Below are 27,209 nucleotides of genomic sequence, written 5' to 3' on the forward strand. Positions count from 1 at the left end.
TGATTTGGCAGGGAAAAAAAATGAGGGAGGGACTGTGATTGAGGGAAGGTATCAAAGATCAGAGCCAGATGCTCCTTCACAGAGCTCTGGATTTGCAGGAAATTAAGAAGGTAGAGAAGGTGAGGCAAAAGGTGTGTTTGAAGTGAGAGTCAAGGGGTTCTGAAGCCTACAACCATCCAACGTGCTTGGGGGAAACTGCAGCACATGCCAAAACCACACCACAGTAGCCTGGGGTGCTTTCATTATACAAAGCCTGGGAGAGCAGAGACTGTAAATGTAGCTTCAAAAGGAGCTTCATCTTAAAGTCTTAGCTCTCAGGGCCTATTAAACATTTATGCTGACTACCACTCCTACTCTTTGCCTCAGAGAAAGCACCCGAAATAACCTTTGCTACAGAGCAAACTACAACAGTCCTACTGGCTGTGTAACAGACTAGCAGGGGGGAGCTGTGAGAAACAACCAGAAAGAGTGTTGGAACAGCACGCTGATGTCTCTATCAGTGAGCCGGGGAAGAAGCAGGAAAGTCAGGTCTGGAACTTGAGGGAGACAGAAAACGATGCTAGAAATAATGTCTGGATTAGTTTTTGTATAAATAGCTAAAACTGAGTGAGACCATCGGAGGCAAATATACGTATTTCAGCATTTTTTGCTTTGTGCTACTTACTGAGGGTTCATACTTTTGGGCAAGGCTTAAGGCTAGCCTCCAATTTGGGATCTACAACTACTGTAGCTGTAGAAGGGCCAGTAGAGGAAAAGGAAGAAAGCAGATTCTATGCAGAAAGAAAAACAGAGGGACCTTAGCAGATAACTGAAAGAAGAATTAATTCCCTCATTTGCTCAAAAGCTCTTTGGCTGCACAGCACAAGTTTGGGATGAGACAGCCAGAAGTACCCAAGCTTTTCACTCTAAGAAGCTATTACTACCAATAGCAGATAATACAACATGCACTTATTCCCTTATACTTCACTCATACACTCACCCAGTTACCCAGCTGGAGCAACGCTTGGAGGACAACCCCAGCTGTACACTCAGAGGTTGTGCTGACACACAGGTGTCCGTGCAGCTGTTCAGAAAGTCCCTCAAAGTCATTTATTTCAATGGACACACATACGAACCACTAGTCTTTGCCCGCAAATAGGGACCCCTGTCCTCTAGTCATGCAACTGCCTGTTGATAATAGCATCTACTGGCCTTGCACAGATTTAGCCAATGCTTGGTGCCCAAGTTTATCAGCTCTTGGGGATCCAGCAGAACTACTAGTCTCCAGAATTCATTAGTTCCTTGGGGAACCTTCAATATTCTTCCTCAGCACATGCTTTTTCTCTTGGGTCTGCTTTCTGGTAGCTACTTCTCCACCCAAACCTACAGTTACCTATATAACCATTTCAGTCTCTCAAAAAAAAGGCCTTCATGCCCAGTTGGTGGCTTGTGTGGATAGTCACTCAGCCTTCACGCTATAGATACCAGCTTAATGTAAGTGCATCTTCTCCGTATTAATGAGGGGCTACAGCACCTCCTCCTGGAATCAAAGAACACCAAAATAAAACTGGACCAGGAAGGATGAAGGTTTAGCATTCACATTTTGATACACAGAGACAAAATGAAGATGGGACAGGCTTTCCCACATTCAACCTGGGAAGACACATTAATCAAATGGCCTGGATTCATGTTAGGATAGCGTCTGCTTAGCCCAAAGCACTGTAACCTATATTAATTTGGCTGCTTATCAGCATGGTTATTACATCCAGCAGTGGATTAATGAGCCTGTCTCCTGAAGGCTGGATAAATATGACAGAGCTGACCGAAACATTAAGTGGGAGGTGGTTCCGAAGACTGTATTCTTAGAAACCATTCTGAATAGAGCAGGTCCTACACGTTACGTTGATGGCACTCAGTCCTATTGTTTCCCTCTTTTCTTTTAGTTCACATTCCCGAAGCTGCAGAAGAGTTTACACAAACCAATCTCAAATATTATTCCTAAACAGTAACAACTGTCTTAACTCTAAACAATCAAATTGAATAAGGCAGTGGCAACAGCATGGGCTTTTTTTTCCCCCCTCTTCCTCTTGGGTACTTCCCTGCAGCTCTTGTTGGCTCCTATAGGCATTCTACCATGCACAAAGGCAGCAACTGTTACTCTTTGGCCAGAACAAGCCTAGAGATACCAATAAGCATTAGTGAAGACCGCTGATAAAACCACCATCTCCAAATATACTCTGCGGTAAAACCCACCTCCACACTCTTCATCTGAGACCGTTTCCCCCTCCCCATCCGCCCCTGAAGTTGTAACAGGAGAAGGAGCCTCTTACTTACAGTCTGGGTGAAGTGTTTGATGAATTCAGGTGTCCAGAAGTTCCAGAAAACCCTCAGATTGACTGAGGTCTGCTAGATACGCAACAGCTGCATAACGCTCATGAGACTCCTGAGCTGCAAATGAGTAAAGCTAACAGATTCAGAGAAAGTATCATAAACACACACAGCTCTTCCCTAGGCATTGATTATTTTTTCAGTAGATGGCTCTGTTTTACTCTAAGTAATGCAGTTGAAGTTCCTGCATGTGAGGAGAAACAGACACCAGGATGGCTGCCGTGCAACAGGCAGGTCTCACACTGGAGAAACCAGGGCCCTGACAATGGTCTCTCTGCCACATCAGTGCCCTTATTCCTGTGGGTTAAAGCTGCTGCCTGCAGCAGCAACATGACCCACAAGAGCCCCACAGAGGGTCACACGCATTGGAGGGCAGCCTCCAGTGACAACCAGCACCTTCACCGCTACTTTCAGGGGCAGTGGCCGCCACTCCCCGCTAACCCTGGCCGTGCCCGGGGCAGCGAGGGCAGATTGGGCCCAGTCACCTCAACGTAGCTACCCCATGGCTCAACACCACACCTGGCCCATGGGGACAACCCGCTCCAGTAACAGCATGGCAGAGGGAGGCACGGAGGACCCTGCCCACCGGGTCCCGGCCACATGCAGCCCTCAGGGGCTCGGGCTGCTGGCGGTGGTGGGTGAGCAGCGCCGCCACAGAGCGCAGCCACGCCGAGACACGGCAAAAACTACAACTCCCATAGCACCTAACGCCCGCCGCCATTTTGGGGGGGGGCTAGTGGCGGCCGCGGCCGCCATTTGTAGCCGGGGCGTCTCCGCCCCCCGGCGGCTCGGCGGCGGCATGGGGCGGGTGGCGCTGCCCCTGTGGGCGCTGCTGGCGCTCTGGGCGCTGCGGGCACCGGCACCGGGGGTGGCGGCGGGTGGCCCGGCAGGTGAGCGCTGCTCCGGGGGGGCGGGCGGCCGGGCGGCCGCCCTGGGGTCGGGCTGGATGATGCTGGTCTCTGATGGCTGAGGAGATTGGCGTTCGGCCCGTCTCCGTGCCCGCATTTCCAGGTTCTGGAAAGAAAATAAAACACGAGGTGTCGGGGAGAGTCTGTTGCTTCCTTGTAGTCGCGTAGCAGAAAGCGGCTAACTCGGTTTAACAGCGGTGGTTGTCGGATGTGGGTTTGGTTTTGCAGGCTGCCATCAGCCAGTCTCTGCCAAAAGGGCCACGGCCGCCTCTCTGGGGACCGTGTCACTGGGCTGCGTGGTCCTCAGCTGCTTCCCATCGTTTCGGGAGGCCTGGCTGGGTTTGCTGCCAGGCGCGCTCCAGTTCAGCGGTACTGGAGTGTGTCGTGGGGTCGTGTTGTGAAGCTATTGCCAGCTGGACCAGAAGTCCTGCTCGGCTCCCGCTGGTCGCTCTGGTGGTTTAATGAATTAACTTTGACTTTTCCTTCCTGTGTGTTTCAGATGCCAAATGGAAAACAAGAACTGACCAAATTAACAAAGCTGTGGAAGTCTATAAGCCATGTGTAAAGGAGAATTGCAGCTGCCACCAAAGGTGAGACACTGGTTTCCTTGTTACTGGACAGGATTCGGGCCATGATCGGGAATACTTTTGGCAGCACTGATGGATGAGAGTTAGCTATAGAATATTTGGGCTCTAAAGTGTCGTATCTGCAACGATCATAGATCACAGCACTTGCAAAAAGGAGATTATTAATTGCATGGTGTGAAATAGGCCAGCCACCATAGCTCCAGTAGAAGGCGTGTCCGCCTGTAAATTGATCGCTGTCCTTGTTGTCTGCGACTGAACAACATAAACTGTGTCAGCATCTCATACATGAGTACACAATAAACCCATACACAGTTGGTGATATTTCTGTGTTAAAAATCCCCTTCTGCCTTCTCCCTCAGTGGGATGCTGCTAACAAGTTTTTCTGATGGGCTTTTAAAAGTGGAAGAAATCAAATACATGCAAAATATTTTAAAATAGGTAGATTAAGAAGAATCATTACAGAAAGCATATTAATTTGGTGTGATACTGTGTCGTACCTTGTGCACTGCCTGCGCCTGGACGACAGGGCTTCCAGGGGAAGAAGGGAGGGGAGAACTGGAAGAGCACTCTTTCTAGGGAGTTTAGTTCACTGCTTGTAAGAACTGGAGTAGCAGTGGATATTTAACTGCCTGACTTTTGCATGACCTAAGATGATCCAAGACAAGCTCATTCAGGAAGTATTCCTCTGTCTTTAGGATTAGGCTTCCAAATGCAGAAATGCAGATGTCCCATTTTCAGACTCCTGTTTAAAAAATAGATGTGCTCATTCATTTTGGAGGTGAGATTGAGCACCAGACTGGCTTTTAATATCAGATGAGTCATACTGGGTCAACCATTTGTATACTGTTTGGAGTTTTTGATCTTCATTGCTCTTTATATGAGAAGTCTCTTCTAGTTTAGTCTTCCAGTCTTTTTCCTCAGTTACAATTCAAACACAGCCTAAAGACATCTCCTAATCTTTAAACATACACCCCACCATCTCCTACCCGCCTTTGGGTATAACTTCCACACCTGCTTCAGAACATGATAATTGATAGTAACAGAAAGTTACAGTTGCTGTGATTCTCCAAACCTAGTTCTCATTACAGCAGCATTTCATTTAAGGGTTGTTTAAAGAGCAGTTTTATTCAGTAGTGACAGGCTTTACAAAAGAATCTGGAAAGATGATACAGCATGTATACACTGTGCAACTGAGAGACTCTTCATTTTGATAGCTGATTTGGAGATATATAAGTGTGCAGCAGAACACTGAAAGCCAGTACTTTTTCCCAGATAACAGATTCTACTTGTGTCAGGTTTTCTGGTGGCCAAGAACTGAAAAGAACTTTCACTTTCAGTGACTACTGAAAGGTAGCAATATAGGCTAGAATGACATGGATGTGCTATAAAACTCTCCAACTTTTTTCATGATCTCCAGCTCATTAGATTTGCATCCCTGTCACACAGCTTATCCTGTGATCAATCCATCTGTACTGGGACAATTCTTTATGTAGTTTACAATTTTGTATCTGATACAGAATAAGAGAATCATTGAGGTAGGAGGGGAACCTCCTGAGATCATCAAGTCCAACCTCCTTGTTCGAGCAGGGCCACCTAGAGCAAGTTGCCAGGACCATGTTCAGCCAGGATATGAATATCTCCAAAGATGTGAACCCCACAATCTCGCCGGGCAACCTGTGCCAGGGTTTGATCATGCTCATGGGTTCGCCCCTTGTGTCTGTGCAGTGTTGTATGAAGCTAAAGCAATGATGCAGTGTCTACGAAAATGTAGTGGAGAGGTCTTCATGGCTCTTACAGTCCAGCAGCAATTACTAACTGCTCCAAACAGTTAGATCTGGGGGCCATTAGAGTGAATTAATATAAGCTGTATCCTCCATCTGTATTTTCTTGTGTAGGTTAGGGTTATATTTTCATACTGCATTCCTGGAGCTCACTAGTGATGTGCAGCTGTCACAGAACAGACTGAATATGCTTGTTCTCCTGAACTAGCTTTCATTGTATACAGCATTACTGGGTGATGGTGCTCCTCACAAGTGGACTCTTCTTTTCTATGTCCAAGTAGCATTTTTTTGAGGAATTTGGTCTTGGTTTGGCCCATCATTCTTGAAAATCTTCAAGCTTCAGACCTCTGGTTAAGTGAACCGAAGGCTTTATCCATAACCTGCCAGGGTGTGTAAGGTGTTTTCTGGGATAATGACTACTGTTGACTGTGTTGATTTAGCCTGTGCTGGGTTTTCTGTTCAGGCAAACAGGATATAGATCGTCAAAGAGCAAAGCTTGGACCTTTGAGTCTCTGAGTAGTGTCTGTTTCAAGTGACTGAAATTGAATCCTCCGATACGCCGTGTGTAGCAGAGCTGGAAGCTATATGGAAATTGTTAGAGCTAGAAGCCTCTCCTGTATGTTGCAGTAATTTATGTGCAGTATCCTCCCTGCTGTACTTAATTTTGGCTGATTGTTTTGTTTCAGTGTCTGGAAGCAGGACCTGGCGCCTTTTCGAGATGGCATTTCTAAGGAGATAATGTCAGATGTGGTGAGCCGCAAGCTTGGGACGCACTACCAAATCATTAAGAACAAGCTGTACCGTGAGCACGACTGCATGTTCCCTGCAAGGTAAGAGCCGTGCAGAAGATCCTGTCTCCCTAGCTGGGACACAGGAGTACTTCCAACCCTGCCACGTTGAAAGTCACTGAGCACAATGGTATTTAGTTTCCTTACCAATTCCTTATCAGGGCAGGAGCCTAGAAAATTATGTATGAGCCTTAAATGTAAGCAGGAAGTGAGTGTCGTTGTTACACTTCAGCGTAGAAAGAGCTAGTTGATTCTGGGGTCCCAGAGAAAGCTGCAGACCAAGTCAGGTTTAAGAGGATGGGTTGCTTCACTAGTGTCTGTACTGCAGTGCGGCTTAGAGGCGGCTGTCGGCAGTCCCCAGCCTGCACCATGGCGTGTCTCAGGCTCACCATCTCTTCTGCTGCTGTGCAGAGAGAGAGGCCTACAAGAGGCTCCGGGATTCTGCTTCTCCTTATGGTTCTTTGCCATATGTGTCATTTCTCCACAGATGCAGTGGAGTCGAGCATTTCCTTCAGGGGATCATCAACCGCCTCCCTGACATGGAAATGGTGATCAATGTGCGAGACTACCCCCAGGTCCCCAAGTGGATGAAACCCATTATCCCGGTCTTCTCCTTCAGTAAGGTGCGCACGCTTTTAAAAGCTGAGCATTTCTGGGACATGCGTGTCCTCCTTTTTCTTGGTAACACATATTTTTGAGGATGGTTCCCCCTAGATTTCCCGTGTGTCAAAATTGCTTGCTCTTTTTCATTCGTTATGCTGCTTTTTGCTTCCAGTTTTCTGGCAGACAGACTTACAGATTTATTTAATAGAACAGTTTTTCCCCTCATTAGCTCCTCTTCCAGGTCAAAATGTGTACCTCTGCTACAGCAGAATGATACACAGCTGGATGGGATATGTGCCATCATCACTGTGATTTGCTACAATGCCTCCATTAAAATTGTAGCCATAGCTTATCGGCATTGTTAAGGATTTTTCATCATCAGTCAGCTGTCATAGCTGATCTCAGTTAATATGAATATTTCAGTCCTTTTTTTTTTGGCACCACAGATAAGTGTTTCTTATCTTCGTTTCTGTAATAGTGCTGTCTCCTGTGAACTCTTTTCCTGTGGATTTCTTTTTCCATCTCCAAACATGCACATACACACAGAGGCAGACACACACACAGACATTTGCTCTCTGCTTCTCTATTTCCAGACTGGAGAGAACTCCTGTATTTTTTCCTGCCTTTCCATTGTTAAACCTGACTGTAGGACAATGTCTCACCATTTCCAATAAAATATCCTTACACCTCAAACTTCAGGAAATCTTGCTGTGCCTTAGTGTATGCTCAACATGCCCAAATTCTACAGCTTTGGCACCTAACCCTGATCATGACCCTGTCCTTGGCTGAAGCCCAGCAGACTGTAGGATGCAAATAGAAGCAGTAAATCATTTGTTCTTGCTAGCTCAGGTTGTATTCTGATTCTGCTAAATTATGGTATCTTACCCTAAACTCAGGTCTTCAGCTCATGCAGTCTGAACTCTAATGTGATCCACCATTGCCTAGTCCCCAGCTGTCCTAAAACTATCTCTGGAATTTCAGTACAGAATTGCAAGTGCTGTCATTCAAGAACTTTGTTCACTGCTAGATGTATTAGTAGAGGTTGCTGTCTTGCCCCTGAACCATAGCATGTCCTAAACTCTAGCCAGCAGAACCCAAATGAATGCAGACCAGGTTGCAGGAGTTTAATCTCTGCAGTCATATTCATCATCCTGCCCCTGGATCCCTTGCGGGACTCTGCAAGAAACTTGAGTTTCCCAGTCACTGCTGTCCAATATCTGAACTGTAATCTCAGCCCTATCCTTAACTGAAACCCAGCGACCCAGGCACAGCCTTTATTTGAACAGACCGTGTTAGTCCCTGCCAGAATGAGGAGGGTCCAGGATGCTGGTCCATGGTGTTTGAAACATAAGGATTGCAGGATTGTCGTATTCTGCATCTTGGAAGGGTGGTGACTGGAGTTGTCATGGTTTGTTACCAATGCCTGCTTGTAGCAAGGCTGGGAAGGAGCAGACTGTTGAAACACACGCTCATTTAAGTTGGAAGGCACCTCAGGAGGTCACCCAGTCCAGCACCTCCCTCATAGCAGAACCAACTAGATCGGGGTGCCAGGGGTTGCATCCTGCCCAGTTCTGAGCATTTCCAAGAACAGGGTGTCCATGGTTCCCCTGGGCACATGCCCTAGTGTTTCACTTCCCTCAGAATGAAAACAGGTTTCCCAATATTTGATTGTTTTTGTTTGTTTGTTTGTTTTTTTGTAATCAGAGTATATTGCCTCACATTCTGTCTTAGTGCACTTCTGAAAAGAGTCTGCCTCTGTCTTCTCTAAATTCTTCCATTAGGTTGCAGAAGACAGCATTTAGACTCCTGCAAGCCTTCCTGTGCATGAACAAACCCATTTCTCATGTTTCTTTTCATATGTCTTGTGCACCAGCCTCCTAACTACTTTGGTGGACTTGGCTCTCCAGTATTTCCAGGTGTCAGACAGATGGATAAGTTGGATAGTAAGTTTATTACTAGTGCAGAGAAGTGGCCTATAATCTGGTTTTATGAAAGAATTTAGTCTTAGGTACTGTTTTTCCCCCTGATTAACAGATAATTTAAGCATCCAGATAGGAATGAGGAATTGAAAAAAGGACCTTCAGAAGTCAGCTGGTCCAGTGGCCCACTCAGAGCAGGTATGCCTGCTGAAATACACTGGCTTTCTTCTGTTGGGTTGTGTTCATGTGGCCCCTCGCAACCCTGTGGTGACCGTGAAGCTCTCATGGCTGCTTATGGAGGGAGCAGTGAGGGAGAAACCAGGCAGGATGCCCTGAAAGGACATCGCTGCTGGTGGGCTCAGTAGACTGAAGTAAATGCTACTCTTATATTATTCTCCTTTTTCTTAAGACACACGAATACAATGATATCATGTATCCTGCCTGGACGTTTTGGGAAGGAGGACCGGCTGTTTGGCCAATTTACCCGACAGGTTTAGGGCGCTGGGACCTCATGAGAGAGGACCTCAGAAGGTAATGTTTTGAAAATGAATATTTTGGGGGGAGGCTGAATGGAAAACAAAAATCACAGTGAAAGCCGTCTTATTACTGAGCAGGATTAGGGCAATGTTGAAGTCTTAAGACCACAGGTCTGTCGGCCAGTCATCTGTCCTGCTGCCTCATAAACTACGTACAGCCTATCTGCTGTATAAGAATTCTCCATAGAAACCTTGGATGATGTAACTAAAAGTTATAATTAGCTTCCCTGTTTCCAACACTTTGGTAAGGAATGCAGAGGACAAAGTATGCGTATTGTACATGCTGTCAGGGCGAGATTACTATCATTTTCAGTGGAACAGGGTTTGTCAATAAAGCAGGAGTTATCTTTTGCCTGCAGAAATCTCCCCTGACACATAGAAATATTTTTCTTTGTTTACACCTGCTTCTCTAGGAGCTGTGTTTTTTTTACTGCAGAGATGATCCAGGCTGTTTGTGTAAGCTTCTGAAAGGGTAAAGGAAAGCCTGCTTTAGGTCTGCTTTTACTTGAGTATTGTACAATAGAGGAATCTGGAATCATTCCCACAAAGCAAGAATGATTACTGTGCTGAGAGTAAGACAGAATATGTTTCTGATTGGGAGTCTTTCTTTTCACAAGATCTTTGACTATTAGCAGAGTAAGGGGCTGTTTCCCCTGGAGAGTAACAAATAAAGTATGTAACAGTAAATGAACATAGAAACATAACAAGAAAACAAAACCGCAACACCTTGATGTCAAACAGTTAGCATGAGAATGTGAGGTTGAATGTTTCCTTCTTCAAAATCCTAAACCTGATGTGCTATAATATAACACAGTGAAGGTTCAAAGTATTTGTTTATCCTTGCTTCACCATGGAACCCCACTTATGTCACTGGGTTACAAGCAGATGCAAAGCTTAACCTGCACAGATCAGGCTGGAGATCAGGATGTACATGTCAAGCCAGGTGCAACAGAAACAGACAACAAACAGCTCCCTAGAGGGAGGCAGGCAACTGCACTGACAAAAATAAAGCGTGTGAACAGTTATTTTGAAGAGCTCAAATTCAAAATGAAATTTATTTGGGGAAACGGTGAGCCCTTGTGTTTTCAAAACATGGGGCTTTTTTATTTCTAAGTGGGAAATGACAATAGCTAAAAATTCTCTAGTCATTTTGCACTATCCGTAGTCAGTGAAGTAGAGAAAAATAAAGCAACAGTGTAAAAAGTGGATTAAAATTTTAGGTTAATTTTAATACTCTTAAAGGCAAAGGTTTGGTAGGGCTGTGTGCGTGTAATTTATTGTTTTCACTGAAAAGTGTTATGAAAAGTAGCCTATTCATGTGGTCTTGACCACAGTATTCACAGGAAAACGTGTTTCATTGGACCTGGCAGAGTTTTTTTCTGCTATAGTGAAGAAAATGATTTCCATCAAAAATGAAAAATTATAAAATGAGATCATGCTGTGAAAACTGATGAGATTACTGTTTCATGGTTTTATTAAATCATTTATTGCCACGTATAAACAATATTTCAGATCTGCAGAAAAATGGCCATGGATGAAAAAAATCTCTAAAGGATATTTCCGGGGATCCAGGTGAGCATATCTTCCTGAGCAAGTGTAACCTAGAATATCTTCTTTAAAAGTAAGGAAAGTGAGGCGTCTTGTATAGCTATATTTCACCACCGTAAGAGTTACAGTTCGCAACTAGTTTATTATAGTAAGCTTAATACTAAAACAGAGGTTATGATGGATTTGCTGCTTTATTTCTTAATGAGTAAAAGTTTCTTAGAACCAGCTTCTTTTGTTCTGTGAAAGGAACCACAGGTGCATAATGTAAATCTAAAGATTTGATACTGATGAGCATGCCTCTTGCCAACGTGAATACTTTATTCTCTGTGCAAGTGCTTATCAGTGAATCAACAAGTATTCTTCTGTTACTTACCTGAGTGATGGGGGTTAAGAGGATAGATTGTTTTTCTCCCCAGTGACAGTTTGAACCATATTAACCCCTGCTCCTCTCTGTTCCTTCAACATCATTGAGTTTCAGGGATGGACTTGACATCCTGCTATTAATAAGTAGTTTCAGGAGATGATGAGGAGTGAGCCTCAGGGATGTCATAACCTTGTTTATCAGTAGGGGTCAGAGGGATCAGATCTGAAGATGCTTACCATCTCTTAGCTCTCTCTGACTTAGGGAGTTGAAGTATTTGGCACCCATCAGTTTACGGCCCAAAGGAAACAGCATCTCTGCTGATATGTCCTGGGAATTGCTTAAATAATACTATTAAACATTTACTATTTTTTCACAAGTGAAACAGAGAAATGTGGCCTCAGATCATTTTTCTTCAGCTAATATACCCTTGGACAGATATATACTGTATCACAGGCACCCAGTAATGTTTTCTGGGGACACACTGAGGTCAGTTCTATAAAGAGGCAGGGTCCTGTAGTTGGGTAGCTGTGTCGGGTGAGATGGTTTGGCAATGGCTGATGTCATTTCTTTTGCAGAACAAGCCCTGAGAGAGATCCCCTCATTCTGCTGTCCCGAGAAGACCCAGAACTCGTTGATGCTGAGTACACTAAAAATCAGGCTTGGAAATCTGAGAAGGTGTGTGGGTGTTGCCTGTCTTCTGAGCATGAGGGCCAGAAAGGGTAGCATTGCAAGATGGCTTTGATGATTGAGATGCATCTTGTTGGAGAGCTGTGAGTGGTGTAGCGTGGGGGAGGCTTGCAATTCTGTTGAGGGTAGGGCTCTCTGGTGGATGAAAGAAAGGAGTCTCTAGAGCCTGCCAGGACCACCTTTTTTTTTTCTCTTCCCATCTATGCTTTTTGTTGAAGAAAGCCAGCACAGATAAGAAAATGAACCTATGCCAATCCCCTGCTCTTCCACTACTGAAAAATTAGGCAACTTCCCCTTCTAGCCCCAAGCTGCTTGCATGTTGCTGTCAGTCTTTCTAAACCTTTTTCTGTCATCTCCATCTCTTTGTCTTGCTGCTGATAACATTCTGATAACTGTTGCTGGTAACTTTTTTGCTCCATATTAGTGCACAGTCCAGCTCTCTCCAGACAGTCTTGGCTAATCCAGTTACACTTGGCTTCACAGAGTCCATTGTCCCAAGCTGTTTTCAGCTCTGTAGCTGCCAGCTAAACATTATCATTTAATGTGTTTGCACTGGCATTTGCTTACAGGCAATGTGTAATTTACTGAACTTTTTTTTCTTGATTGAAGGGCTCCAAATTCTTCATTATACTTCTAAAAGCCCACCAGGGAAGGTTTTCTCAGAAGTGAGATGGAGAATTTTGAGGCTTCAGATTTATTTGTAACTGAGAAGGAAAATGAGTTTGAAATAACCATATAAAACTTACCGATTTTTAAAAAAATTCTCTTTACTTTAAGGACACCTTAGGGAAGCCTCCTGCAAAGGAAATTCCACTGGTTGATCACTGCAAATACAAGTAAGGATTTTGAAAAGTAAAGCTGTTCAAGGGCTATGGGTTATTTCTTTCCTTGCATGGTGTATCGTCTCATTTTATTTTAAGATCTAATTCCAGCAACCAGCTCCATGCAGACAGGGAGGTTTGTGAACAGACATACAGCAGCTGAAACTTTGGGAGCTTACTGCGTCCTGTGTCAGTGTCAGCTTTCCCCTGTCAGGTCAGGAGAAATAAAGTGCTTTGAGGAAAGTAAAGATCTTAAATCACTAATTAATATATAGATGGAAAATACATTTATTTTTATGTGTGTGGTTTTTTTGTTTCTTTTTTTTTGGATCAGAAAGACTTTCTATAAATTTTTCTTTATGTTCCTATATCAAGCTGTGAGTTCAAAATTGTTTCATTTTGGTGCTACAGTGATAGCATTATTGTCTTCGAGGACATAAGGAAGGAATCATGTCTTCCTATGCATATTGGTGCAAGGGTTGCTGTTGAATGTATATAGTAAAAGAGAAAACCTGAAATATGACTGAGCAGATATAGTGCTGATTCTTACTTTGTATGTTGCTTGGGATAATGTGGTTTTGATTTACAAAGGATTTTATTTTTTAACTACTTTTGGGAGGCTTTGTTGGTGTAATATTCTTGTGGCTTTCTCTGTAGAAATACAGATTTGGCTTGCATGTACTTGTATGTCTGATGTTTTGATTTTTCTTTTGCTTTAAAAGTTTGCATTTAGTTACAATTCCACCAGCTAGAATCTGGTGTTACAAGAGCTCAGTCACTTGGCTGAAGCTGTGTTTTTGTGCAAATGTGATTGACTTGTCTCATTTTATATTTCACTGGACTGTTGCCCAGATTTCTCCCTTCTGTTACGCATAGACTTCCCCAAACTCCTGATGCCTCCTCAGCCCCTCCATGCAGTATGGGCCAAGACATTCTCTCACACTTTTGTCATAGCCCCATTTAGGAATAATCATCAATAGTTGTTGTCAGCAGCGGCATATGGGCTCCGTGGAGTCTTTTATGGACGACTGTCCCCTACAGTGGTCCTGTGGTGTATTATTGACTTCAGACTGTCATTGGAAAAACACAGGTGCAAAAAGAGGGGCTGTAATGAGACTACCTAACCTAGAAGCCGCACCTCCATCTGTCCATAGGCTGTGAGTGGCAGGGTCTGGTAGGGTCAACAGGAATTTCTCACTGTTTCCTTCAGTGCTGTACAGAAGTGTATACGGAAGTCTGAGAGCAGCCTTTAGTGACTTGGCTGAGGTCACAGGGAATGGGAGCCATGGCTTGAACTTGACAGAGGTATTCCCTTGCTTCTTGTTGTTCAGTTACTAATACAGTGTGCTCCTCATCCCTGCCTCGAGCTCCTATGTAATACAAGGAATGCAAAATAATTTCAGATTTACTTCCTTTCACTTACTGCTGAACCAAGTTTAGCTATGGTCCCCATCTCACCCAAAATAGCTGTGTTAAAGGGAGAAGTCCCTTCCCCCAGCCCAAAATGTTTGACTTAAAAGATTAGTTCCATGTACTGAGGGGTTTTACCCACAGGAAAAACAGCTTTCCATATAATTGGAGAAACGTGGGTTTGAAAAAGCAAGAAAGCAAACCAACAAACATGCCTCTGAGATACAGTTTGCTAAGAGAAATCTGTCCCCCTCCCCCAGTCAAGCCCATTTTACTAACTTGGCAGAAAATACTGAAAACAAAATTGTTGATTCTTTGTTGTCTGCAAAGTCTATCTGTTTTGTGCTAGCCTGTTTAACCTCCTAGGGTTACATTCCCAAGTTAATGTGAAACAATTAGATTCAGATTAAAGCAGGATCCCAGAAGAAAAAAAGGCTGAATAGATATGTCAAAGAAGAACAATGAATGAAAAAGCTCGTTGCAAGACAACGGAATTGGGAAAAGTCTCCTCATGGGAACAGAGTCTCTGAAGCAGCGTAGAGTCCCAGGAGCAGCATCCAGGTTGTGACCTTCCGTGCCTTTCTGGCAGTGGTCTGTGAGGCAAGTCTTCGTTGGTTTGTCATAAGCAGGTGTCTTTGTTGGAGGTAAAGCCTCACGTGCTAAGTTTTGACAGGCACTGGAAACTCTCCTAGCACCTCCATAACTTCAGCTCACCTGTGCAACGAGGAGCTTCAAATAAATGTCCTCCCTCTGTTTTAGTGAGAAGTGCTTAGCTCAGCGTGAGGGAGACCCATACCCCCTCACACGTTACCTGTGAGAGAAGGTTCATCACTATTCAGAGTCCAGTTTCTTACTGCCTTTCTCCATAAAATAACAGGGGTAATCAGCTCCTCTCTTTTCTTGTTTTACAGGTATCTGTTTAATTTCCGGGGAGTGGCTGCCAGTTTCCGGTTGAAACACCTCTTCATGTGTGGTTCGCTCGTCTTTCACGTTGGAGAAGAGTGGTTGGAGTTCTTCTACCCTCAGCTGAAGCCTTGGGTCCACTATGTCCCAGTCAGATCAGACCTCTCTGATGTCAGGTGTGAGACCCTAAGAGTGCTTAGTGGGGCATTGCATGCCATGGGAAAACACTGCTACAATTTATTTGGTTTGTATTACACTAGGAAGAGCCTCCACTCCTAGGCATCAGTCAAATGCTCTTGTAGGTCATGTTTTTTCTCTTTATTACCACACCCAGAGAATCTTTTGCTTGTATTACTTACACAATACAGTTTCACTGGGGTATGTAGGTCTCGCGGCCTCACTGAAATCAGCAGGCACTACATACTTAAATATCTTTGCAAGTGGCCACTGCAGCACAGATAAGGAGAAGAGGACCATATTACTGGGCTAAAAATGTGTCAGCTCCTGGATTTCAAGCATGCTGCCCAGGGCTTACATGGAACAACTGGCAGTGACAGGTTTCTTCTGTGCACTGAAATGAGGAGCACCAATCCCTTGCTCAGCTCTAAATCTTTAATTTCATCCTCCACAATATATTAGCTAAGTTTAACAATAGTTCTCCACTGTACTAGTTGTTTCATAGCATTTTTTGTTGTTGTTATTTTAGGGAGCTGTTGCAGTTTGTAAAGGAAAATGATAACATAGCACAAGAAATTGCAGAGAGGTAAGTTGTGTGTCCTTTCTGTCTGTCAAGCACTCTTATCTAAAACATTTTCTTAGGCAGCTTTTGAAGGGGTTACCTGTCAAAGACAGCCTAGTATTAATAGGGTAAAGTATATTTTTCTTCTGCAATAACAGCAGGAGGGTTGGAGAACTTAAAACAAGCAGGGGGAACTGGATAACAAGATTATATGTTTAGGTCTTTGGTTCAGATGTGACCCATGTCAGGAACCCCACTGAAAGCCATCAGAAGTTCAGAGCTTTCGTCTCGGTGTGAAGCGAGTTGACCCCTGGGAACTGTGTCTGCGTTATAACTATTATATACCCAGGCTGGCAGGGACTGGCTTCTGAAGCAGCATGCATCACTGTTGCTCAGGCTGTATCTGATACGTGAAATCTGATATTTATTATCCCAGATAACAAATACCATCTTGAGGATAACAAAAGCACTGCAAGTGTCAGAGCTATGAGACTGAATGAAAGTTGTGAAATGGAAATAGATGGTACAGAGCAATGCGTGTTGTTTCTCATTTGAAAAAAACAGAGGAGTGAAAGTTGATATACATATAAAACAGAACCAAAGACTCTTGCAGGAACTGGAAATTGGTTCTGACTGTGCCTTGTGTGTCTCTAGGGGACGCCAATTCATCACTGAACACTTGCAGATGGAGGATGTCTCTTGCTACTGGGAGCATCTGTTGTCAGAATATTCCCAAGCCTTGACTTACAAAGTGAAAAGGAGGAAGAACTACAGTGAGATCACTTCTGAATGGCCGAAAACAGAACTATAGAGACTTCTCTGTTTTTCTCTTCAGCTCAAACTGATCTCTCTGGAAATCTGAAGATCGGTGTATCTTCTTTCTTGTTCCCAGATTTATTATCCTTTGTACTAAAACTACAGAGAACAGCAACAGGCTAACTTTAAAATTGTTCCCATGCAGCCATGTAGTGGGACCCAGTTCTACTGTCGCCGTAAGAACATTAAGTAGAATGTTGGATTATGGCTATTTAGTGGCGTTGTTACGCTCGTGCCTGGAAGAGCATAGATAGCATTTAGGACTTTGTTACTACCTAAGAATGATCCTAAATCCCATTCAGTCAATGAGAAGCCTTTATGTTAAATTTACTGGACCTTTTGCCAGGTACTCTGTACTCACAGGCAAGGTAGTATCCGCTACGCTCAACTGGGAGATGCACATCTATTTTTGGCAGTGGTCAGTGTTTTCTCATCTGTGTGATGACACTTGGGATATTAGGAGTTCTCTGACAGAAGCAGGTACTGGGATTTGGGGTAGCCTTTTTAGATAGCTTAGAGCTTACTTTTCTGATGTTTATGTCAGGTTTTTAAAGAGGTTGATGGCAAGGCTTTGATGGGCTGTTAAGAGGACAAATCATCCTTGCACAGATAAATTACCTACCTCATAGGAGAACGTCTGGTGATGATAATGTTACCACAGTACTTTGTCTGAGTAGCAGACAGCCAAGCAGCTGAGATAAGCAGTGTTTGTCCCCTGTTGAGGGGGCAATGAGGTGGATGCATGGCCATGCAAAACTCAGCCCCTGTTAGCAAGCTCTCACCGGTCCGCTGGCCAGATGTCCTGGGACCCTTAAGAACCTAGAGAAAGTATACACAGAGGTAGATTCAGCTCTTAGTTTTTTGTTTTGTTTTTGTTTTTGCCCCAGATGTTCACAGATTCTCTGCTCTGATCCCCTTCTGCAATCTTACTGTTTTGTTTTTTTTATTATTATTTTAAAGGGGGTAACACCTCTGTTCACTTCATCATTCTCTTTTCCTCTTTTCTTTCACCCAACTGTTACGTTCCTTTTCTGATCTTCCTCAGTCTGGTTGAGGGAATGTCTTCAATCACATAGTGGCAGCTACTCGTTATATTATTCATTTTAAGTTCAAGTCATAGGTTTCTCAGGCTAACTGTATTTATGCCAAGTACAGGCTGCTCAGCTCGTAAGGAGTGCAGTTTCTAAAATGCTCTGTTGTCCCTGAACTGAGAGGCCTGGTAGGAAGCGCACATTCTCTGGCATCCAGACAAGCTTAGTTTCTCCTACTTACTGTTTGCTCAGTAATGTCAGAGCCTTGCATTAAAACAAGTTTTCTAGTGGCGAAGAGCTAGACTGCTGCTTCCTAGCCTGTCTGATCCCTTCCACTGTGAGCTGCTTGCCCTGTCGCTTTGGGATCACTGCTCCTGTGCTGCAGCTTGTCTGTATCAGCAGGGTCAGAGCGGCCACCGTCCCTGACATGTCCTTTGGATGTCAGTGGTCATCTGTCAGTTGAGCACAGTCCTTGGCACACCTGGCATGTGGGTGCCCAAGTCTGCAGAAGCTGAAGCAAACTGCTCCCACTGGCCTGAGCCAACAGTGGAAACAGCATGGGATCCCCATGTGGCCTCTGCATCCCAGGTGAGCTCCCTTGCTTATGAAGGGGCCCCACTGATGTCTTGGGAAACAGCACAGTAATGGAAGGGATGATAACAGCTCATACTTTTGTCTGTAGTCAGTTTGGATCAGAGAACACGCTACCAAGAACAGTAATGCTGAGTACATACACAACACGTATGCATTCGGAGGCCTCAGCAGCACTGCCAACCCCTGGTACAGGGAAATAACTGCCAGACCTATTAGTCAAGCACCAGCTGCTGGAGCAGCTCACCACTTACGTGACCACTGGCTGGGTTCTCCCAGCGGGCAAAGAAAATAAATTAGAGTATTAAAATAGCTTGGTTTCTGAGGAAAAGGGTTGTATAAGTGTGGAAGGGGTTTTCTGGTTTTGTATTCTTAGCCAATGAAGAGACAGCAGCCTGAGAAACTGAAACAACAATGTATACATTTTTTAAACCATTTTTAATGATGTGCTTTTGGATTAAAATAAACAAAAATGAAGTCTTGTTGGATGCATCATTTCTTAATCAGAACTGTAAGAAAAGGTCTGGATAGCCCCCAGCTGTTTCACTGGAGAAGGTGAACCGTGTCTTTCTGTTTTTTTCCTTTTCGACAGCAATATGTAGGGTGTCTCAGTGGAATCTTAACTTCTGTCCAAGTCACCACTGCAAATCTTGGGTGATGTTGATTGAAAACTTTTTCTGGTCGACAGCTTGCACGGACTGGTCACTTCTCAGTGTGCTTTTTTTTTTTGCTTTACTAGAACAGCCGTGACTAATTGATCCCTCTGTCTCCAGTCTTTGTAAACAGGATAAGGCCTGAAGTGGCAGGCATGTCCCTTCTAGAGGTGATGGGACCTCCATCAGGACTAGGATTTAGGTAAAGGATGGGGTGGGATGTGGAAGCTGTTCTGTGAGTATAGTACTTGTATTGCAGTAGTGCTGGAGAGCAACACTCCCCAGTTAGCCATTGCACAAATACAAGAATTTGTAACCTCACAACCAGTTAAAGCTGTAAGAAACAAACGGGCATAAACAAAAGCTGGCAAGAGGTTCAAAAAGCCATGGGCTGGATTTGAACGGCAGAGGTCTCAGCGTGCCAGCTGGCTAACTTCTGGGGTCATTAGAGTTTGAAAAATGCTGCGGACGACAGGGACCATGCCCCAAAGGCAGCCACCGGCAGCCCACCTGAACACGCAGCGGCGGCTCAGGCCCCGCGGACAGGCCGGCGGCCCCCTCACACAAAAACAGCCGCCTTTGGGCCCGTCCCCGTTCCCTTTCCGCCGCCTCGGGGGCGGGCGGCAGCCCGGGGACCGCCGCGGGGACAGCGCCGGGCCCCGCCGTGCCCCGCCGGGCGGGCAGGGGGCGCTGCCGCCGCCCCGGGAGGCGCCGCGGCCATGGCGGACGGGTTCGGGCGCCCGCTGCCGCCGCCGCAGACGGGCTGGGAGCGGCTCCGGGAGCTGTGGAGTGGCGAGTGAGGGACGGGGCGGGGGGACGGGGGCGGCCCCGGGGCGGGGGGAGCCTCTCCGGGATGGCGGCGGGGCGGGGGGGCGAGGATTGTCCCGGTGCTGCCGCTCAGCCCCGGGTTGCCCGGCGGGAGGTGGCGTGACCGTCCCTGGGGGTGTTCAAGGAGAGGTTGGACCTGGCGCTTAGGGACGTGGTGTGGTGGGTGACAGTGGTGGCAGGGGGTGGTTGGACCAGGTGACCTTGGAGGGCTTTCCCAACCCTAATGCTTCTGTGATTCGTGTCCTCGCAGCGATCAGCAGCAGTACCCGGAGGAGGTGGTGAACATCATCAAGTCGGCCTTCACTGGCGGCGTGGTCGGCTGGGTGTACGGCGGCGTGCCCGCCTTCCACCAGGCACGGAGGGCCTTCATCGAGCGCAGCCAGGGCGAGCTCTTCCAGAACCAAGCCGATGCGGTGGTACGGCACCTCGTGACCCCAGCCCCAGGAGATTTAACCGGGGGAACGGCACGGCTTGCCCCGAGGGATGCACTGGGCATCGCCCTGCCCTCACGGCATGGCACAGTCCCCTGCTTCCTCAAGGAAAGGTTGGGCATGTTGGCCAAAGCCAAAGCCAGACGGTGTTGGGCCACTTGGCTTGCCTCTTGCAGGCACTGGCCCACAGAGCTAGCCACGAAATACAGTCATTTAGAGATGGAAAGCCATCTCCAGTGCCCAGACGCTCTCAGGGTGCTCACTGCCTGCCCTTCCTTGTGAGCAGGCCAGGTGCTGGTTACCTGAGTTATTTGGAAAAAAAAAAATCTTTAAAAATCTGCCTAACTTTACATCCATCCCTATTTGGATGGGATCCCTGACTTAGCTTTCTGCACGGCATTGATATCAGGCTTTGTTCAGTCTTGCAGACTCTCCTATGTATCTGCACCAGTGCTAAGCACTTACACCACAGTCACGGGAAACGAGAATTTATTCTGTTTCTTGATATCAACTGCAATATTTTTAATTTTTATGAAACTTCTTTTTATTGCAGCTTTTAAAAAGCATCTTATTGTCAAACTTACAAGTGCCCATGCTAAACTGTAGAGCTTGATGGTCCACTAACATTTTAACACAGAGGGTTATTATTTACGTATTTAAAATATATCAACTCATAATAATTAAAAACTAGTTTCTAGTTTGTCCCCTCTTCTCTGTTCCTCTCCTGTATCATCCTCAGAAAGCTGTTGCTGTCCCCCTCCAGATGTGTTGCAGCACCAGGATCAGTAAGATTAGTGCTGGTGAAAAGGAGCAGGTCTGTGACCAGTAACCTTTCTCCTCTCTCACTCTAGCAATCTGCGCATCGTGCGGGTCTCAGGAGTTTCATTCGCTATGGCTGGCGCTGGAGCTGGAGAGTAGCAGCTTTTGTGGCAATATTCAAGTAAGTGTTTTCTTAGTAGTAGTAGTGGGAGGAAAAAATGGCTTTAGTTTGAACATTAGCGGCAAGGAGCCTTCAATGTGTGCGGTTTGTTCGGAGACTCCTCATGACATCGTGAGGTTCAAAATGCTGTGTTAACAGTGAGTCTGACTGAGTCTGATTGATAAGGTGGAAGCATGAGGAGGATTTAAGCGTTTTTTAATTATCCCAGTGTTCTGATGAACCAACACAAAAACAAAACACTGGGAAAGCCCTTTTTGTTACATCTAATCCATACCATTATTGACTTGAACAGTGCTCTTCCTAGTACTTACTGGCTTATTTCTGCTTGTGCTTTATCTCTTCAGTTTGATGTATTTTCGCATTTTTCTCTGGGAGAGTATTACAGTGTGTTGGCTGTTCTGGAACAGCTTTCTATCCCACGCTAATTTTTCTCCTTTTTGTTATATCTGATTACTCCTAGTTTGTATACAGTAGCATTACTCACAATTCTTTGTACTTGTCCTTAAGTACTTGCAGATGATTGTCTTGTTGTTACGCAGTCATTGATCATCAGACGTACCATATGTGTGTACCACTTTAGTCCTTCAAATTTTCCTACACAAATAATGCACAGGTAGTGTTCCACTTCTCTGATTTTTCTCCCCAAGACGTGTCAGTGTATTTCTGACAATACAGTGTCAAACTAGGCATGCTCTTCCAAATAAAGCCCTTTAAAACAAGCAATATCTCCTTCTCTGTCCTTGGGAAATGGTAAATATTCATGTAGTTCTAGACCTGTACTAACTGTATCTCTAGGTATGTTGTGTTCACGATCCCCTTTTGGTTTTCAAATACCAGCAATATTGACTAGCATTATTTCCCAGTAAGCTGGCTTTATATTTTTGTCTTTCTTCCTAGTTTTGTACCTTTCTGTATTTCTTCCTTGGTTTCTATTGTGTTTTGTCTCCTTTTGCTGTGATATCTCATCTTAGGTTTCATTAGCATGCTGTTTGCTTTCTCTCAGGACTTTTGATTACTTTAGATTTTTCTGGACTAGACGTGCAACCTCACTGTTGTCCACCAGATGTCTCCCCTGCAATCAGAGCCATCGTCCTTTTTCACTACCCCTTTGTAGAAAGCTTTGAAGGGAGATAATTGCCACTCAGTGTTAATTGTTTCCATAAAGTCCAAGTTGAAGATTTTGTCCTGAAGTTGTGCGAATTTCAAGTTTCATGTTTTAAAAACAGTTTTTAAGCTTTACTTATACAAAGGCTAGGCTGCCATGACAGCATTGGTAAAGAGAGGAAGATTGCTCTTGACTTGTTGATGTCATGCAGAGGCTTGCTGATACACTGGGAAGGATGCGACTGCTGAACTGAGAACAGAGAGTGGTTTGGGGCTTAGTTAATGTTTTTGGAGAAGATGGTGTGTCTATCCTGGCTGGAAACCTCATGCTTAAAGAGAGGGTGACCCTGCTGATGCCACGAGTATGATTCAGCTCTGGTGTTACCTGTATAACTGACTGACTGATAGGACCTTTGCATTGCTCAGTTCCTTTTAGACTTGAATATATGATGGATTTAAATATATATATATAATTTATTTACAAAAAGAAAAAAGGAATATCCAAAATCCAGGTCTGGAGGTGGTACTCCCCTGCCTCTGGCTGTACAGCTGCATGCAGTGAAGTTACAGAAGTCAAGGCATTTGTGCTTAGTGTGTGCGCGCTCTGGACAGATTGGGAACAAGGCAGTTAGAAGCATCCTGAGGGTGGGCTTAATGAAATCCAGCTTCATTTCAAGCTGTGGTTTGCTACCTGCCCTGTTCACGTGTAGCTGCTGACTTCTGTGCCTTATCCTTCCAGCTCTGTGAGCGCCAGTCTGTCTGCGTACCGCAATAAAACCACCGTCGGTAATTATGCTACAGCAGGAGGTGAGACTGCTATATCTTTGTGTGCTTCTCTGTTTTGGAGCAGAAGTCGTAAACAAAATATCCTAAGCAGGAATCCATCTCTCTTGGGTTTCAGCAGGTCTCTAGCTTCTGGGGTTTGCTTCCTGTTCCGCTGAGTGCCTTTGTGACTTTGCTCAGCTGCTGTCTGCCAGTGTAACAGAGAGATATCAGTGCATTTCTGACATTCGGGAGTTCTGTGGTTATTAGTTCATCTTAAATACTTGTTGTAGTTTCTGTGTGAAAAATGCTTGCATGGCCTAAATGCAACATACAGCGCATAACCTGCTCTCGCAACCACCTCTTCAGCAGGGAAAGCATTTCTTATTTCCTCTCTTCATAACAGTTTGGTGTGCTGCTTGTAAACTACCATTTTCATGCCAAATTTTGCATGTCTGCTTTTGGCAACAGGGCTCCTGGTAAGTGACCTGCTTGTTGAGTTTTAGAGGCTTTATTGCCCTTGCAGTTGGGTGCGTGCTTTACTGTTCTTTTTTGCCTTACGTGGCAGCTGCTATTATTAGCTGCTGTTGAATAGAAGGGGAAAAAAGAGGTGGGGAAATCATGCTCCAGCCAGGAGAGAACTCAGTTCTAATCTCACAGTTAACTTTGACATTTTAGCATTTCTTGGGGAGTCTTTCTGAAGAAGAAGGAGCTTCGTGCAGTGTTTTAGTGCAGAGAGCATGCAGATAAAGACCTGGGGAAGTACTGCAACAGCAGCTCAGCTCTGGCTGTTAAAGTGCCTGCCTCTCAGGCTGCTGTGATTGTATGGTGAGGGGCCCTCCCATTGGCCACAGCGCTTGGTTTCTGCTCTGTTAAAAGTGGATGTCAGCTCATGGAGAGCAGAAATGAGGCAGAGCATCTCCCTCAGCAGGTCTGCCATGGCTGGTGAGGGGGCTGTTTATGGTTTCAGTGGTTTTGTGGTTTTTAGCCTTCACAGGAGCCCTCTTCAGAATGCACTTGGGCCTGCAAGGACTGGCCGGTGGCTTCATCTTTGGAACGGCCTTTGGGTAAGCTGTGACTGCCAGTGAGGGGCTGAGTCACGGTATGTGACTGGTACGGTAGGTGTTAGGTGGTGGCCTCCCACACCAAGCCTTGAATCATAGGTGGGTCTGCAGAAGCTTTCCTTCCTCTCTTGCCCCAAGGGGCTTTCTGTATTTTTCTTGGGACCTCAAGATGATGATTTTTCTTCCAGATGTTTAACTGCTTTTTTTTTCTGGATTTATGTTTTGTTTTTCTCGGTAATGAGAACTCAGTAATAAGAACTCAGTGCATCTTTCTGCTGCTTGCGCTAACTACTACTAAATGGGAAACTATGAGGATGGTTTATAGAAGTGTCTTCTGTGTCCCTTCCTTGGCGTGGTCCCTAACGAGCCAATTGGTTGTGCACAGAACAGTTTGACATCTCTTTTAAGGATCTGAGTTGTCTGGAGTTGAAGGCAGGAGTGTAAGAGATGCTTCTGGGCTTCCTTCTCAGCATCATCAGCAACTGCTCCTCTAGCAGCTCCGAACCCAGAGCTGAACACCTGAGGGGTGTTGGATGACCTGATGGCAACTTCTGAACAGCGGGGCACCCTGGGAGCTGCCAGCCAGTAGGTTAGGAATCTGCGTAAAAATGGGAAACACAAGTTTTCATTCTCATTTCACTCAGTGAAAACACAAGTGCCTCCAGAGGCAGACAGAAGCTAAGCAGGGGTATGACTGCCTAAATTATGGATTAGGTTATGTGTAGCTGTTGTTTGGGCATGTTAAGACCTTTCACCCCCTTGCCTTAGGTGTGCCTGCTAGTGAGTAAATTCCAAATATATTATCAGAGGGGCTACAGTGAGTCACAGCTGAAGACAGGCTGCATTTGGTGACTGACATTAGAATAGAGTACCTTAGTCTGTGGTGTGATTTGAGTACTGGGGAAAGTTACGCTCCAGTGATTTGGTGGCTGGCCCCCGCATGCTCCTTTTACTGTTGCCGGTAAGTTATTACTAACGTGTGTCCCCTGGGTGACATTTGACTTCTCTCCTTCTTTCTCCAGGATCCCTGCAGGGGGCCTTATAGTGTTCATCCAAAAACTTGCTGGTGAGACCTTGCAGGAGAAGAGAAATCGTGAGCGCAGGGAGCAGTATGAGCAGAAGTTAGCAGAGTGGTAAGGGACAGTGCTGCCTGTTAAGTCTTTGGTTAGAAGTGTGTCTAGGTCTGTGTGGTTCAAGCATTGAGAGAAACCATGACATGCTGGGTTTTGTAAACCTCATTTCTGCTCTTTAATTTTTGGTTCGTTTCACGTCAGTCTGTGAACTGCTGATTTAACCTTTCCAGTGTTAGATGTTGTTGTTTACTTTGTAGCAAGTTTTGTTCAGAATTTATGCTCCCCACCCCAGTAACTCTGCATCCGTTTTTCGCTTTTAGGTGTCTGAGGAGACAAGCAGGACAGGTGGATGTGTTTTAATGCACATTAGCGTTTCTTTACCAAAATTGACAGAGGGTAGAACTATCGCTTTTCTTTCATGGCTACCTTTTCTCCATCCCTAATGGGAAGAGAGGAAAAAAGAAGGACAGCTTCTTGGGGAGAAGGAGCTGTGACACTGATTGCATGTAAAACTCATAAATTAGTGCCAGTTCTAGAAGAAACTTTTTAAGAGTTGGGATTCTGCAGTGATGCCTTTGTCAGGAATATGCTTGCGTTCTCTGTATCCTCTTTAGGCAGTCCAGGCTTAGTGTGACTGAAGTCTTGGGCCAAGTGGAAAGCAACACCCTGGAAGGACCGCAGATGGAGACAGCAAAAGAATCTAGGAGCTGCTGAGTCTTCCCCAAAGTCCCTGTGATAAGCAACTACAAAGTATTTTGATTTTGCTTATAAAAGTCTTCAATCAAGGGGTCATGGAAGTCTTCTGTGAATGCGGGTGTATCCATTGCACCTTGGAAAAAGCAGTTTGCCCAAAACATTTTTTGTGGATGCACATCACTGCACAAGAGCTCGGGAAGGCCAAACCTCTTCCACTTCAGAAAGTGGACGTGTAGACTCTCCAGACTAGCAAGTGTCAGCTAGGTTTGGCTGTGGATGAGGGCAGCCCCAGGGCCTCTTCTAGAACCTGTTTCACTGCTGACAGTGTCCAAGCCATTGGCGATGTAGAAATACTGAAGGTAAAGGAGCCTGTTAATAGTGCGGATGCTAAAGGTACCCCGATTCCAAAATCTGATCATTTTCTGGTGCGAGCTGTGCTACAGACAGCACCTGAAGACCTTGCTGTCAGCACAGCACGAGCAGCACCAGAGCGAGCGTTCCTCCTGCTCTCACCATCGCCTTCCCACACCTTGACTTTGCCTGGCAGGGACCGATTCTCTTTTGCTGATGGTGGTTTCTTCAGGCTTTTTGCAGAAAAACACGCTCGTCTCCTTGACTACTGAGGGTATTTCACAATCAGTGCTGAGGAAGGGTGGAGGAGCTGGGAGAGAGAAGGAAATACCCTGAAAAAGACACGGTTTGGGTTGCTCAGTTAAAGTGTGGCTGAGAGGAGCCACAGAAAGGCCCCTTTTTTATTTCTGGTGGTCATGGTGGAAGAATTGACACCTTGGACAGATTTAACAGCAATAAGTTCTCTAATTTCATTTTTAAGGTTGGAAATTTGGGGATTGCATTTGGGGGAAATGACATTTGGGCTTCGTGACATTCAATAAAGCCACCTGGCAGTGGTGACTGTGTCCATAATCTCTGTATGCTTAGTACAACGTTTACATTAGAGAAACGTACTGGAGTGGTGTCCCATGAGAAGAGCTCTTTCTAAGATCCCACCAGGAAGCAAGTAAGTCTGGTGGCAGTGTCAGACTTCCTGTGCCCAGGCGGTAACAAGAACCAGCAGAGTGCCAGCTCTGTTTATTATTTAGTACCAGACGTAACTGTTAAGACGTTACCTGTGAGTAGGGCTGAAGATAGTTCATCAGTGGCCCTCACTTAGAAGGGCCAGGTGGCCTAGCGCCATTTCCCTCAAAGTAGAAGGAAGTCGGAGTCCGCGTGCCTTTCTTTGTTGGGGTTTTTCTCCTATT

The 27,209-nt window shown here is 45.3% G+C and overlaps 2 protein-coding genes across 2 annotated transcripts; both read left to right on the top strand.

Annotated features, from left to right (window-relative positions):
• The first annotated feature begins 2,878 nt into the window (after positions 1-2,878).
• On the top strand, positions 2,879-18,876 carry POGLUT1 (protein O-glucosyltransferase 1). The gene is made up of 11 exons (XM_048071672.2): positions 2,879-3,257; positions 3,775-3,865; positions 6,330-6,473; positions 6,919-7,054; positions 9,363-9,484; positions 11,002-11,061; positions 11,977-12,076; positions 12,866-12,924; positions 15,231-15,398; positions 15,929-15,985; positions 16,616-18,876. Exons 1-11 carry the CDS (start codon positions 2,894-2,896, stop codon positions 16,770-16,772), a joined length of 1,458 nt encoding a protein of 485 aa, XP_047927629.2. The 5' UTR covers positions 2,879-2,893; the 3' UTR covers positions 16,773-18,876.
• An 818-nt stretch (positions 18,877-19,694) lies between these two features.
• Positions 19,695-26,867, top strand: TIMMDC1 (translocase of inner mitochondrial membrane domain containing 1). The gene is made up of 7 exons (XM_067001693.1): positions 19,695-19,848; positions 20,131-20,296; positions 21,163-21,251; positions 23,095-23,162; positions 24,106-24,184; positions 25,204-25,314; positions 25,869-26,867. Exons 1-7 carry the CDS (start codon positions 19,772-19,774, stop codon positions 25,966-25,968), a joined length of 690 nt encoding a protein of 229 aa, XP_066857794.1. The 5' UTR covers positions 19,695-19,771; the 3' UTR covers positions 25,969-26,867.
• The last annotated feature ends 342 nt before the right edge of the window (positions 26,868-27,209 follow it).

The sequence above is a fragment of the Anser cygnoides genome, chromosome 1 (assembly GCF_040182565.1).
Source record: "Anser cygnoides isolate HZ-2024a breed goose chromosome 1, Taihu_goose_T2T_genome, whole genome shotgun sequence".
NCBI lineage: Eukaryota > Metazoa > Chordata > Aves > Anseriformes > Anatidae > Anser > Anser cygnoides.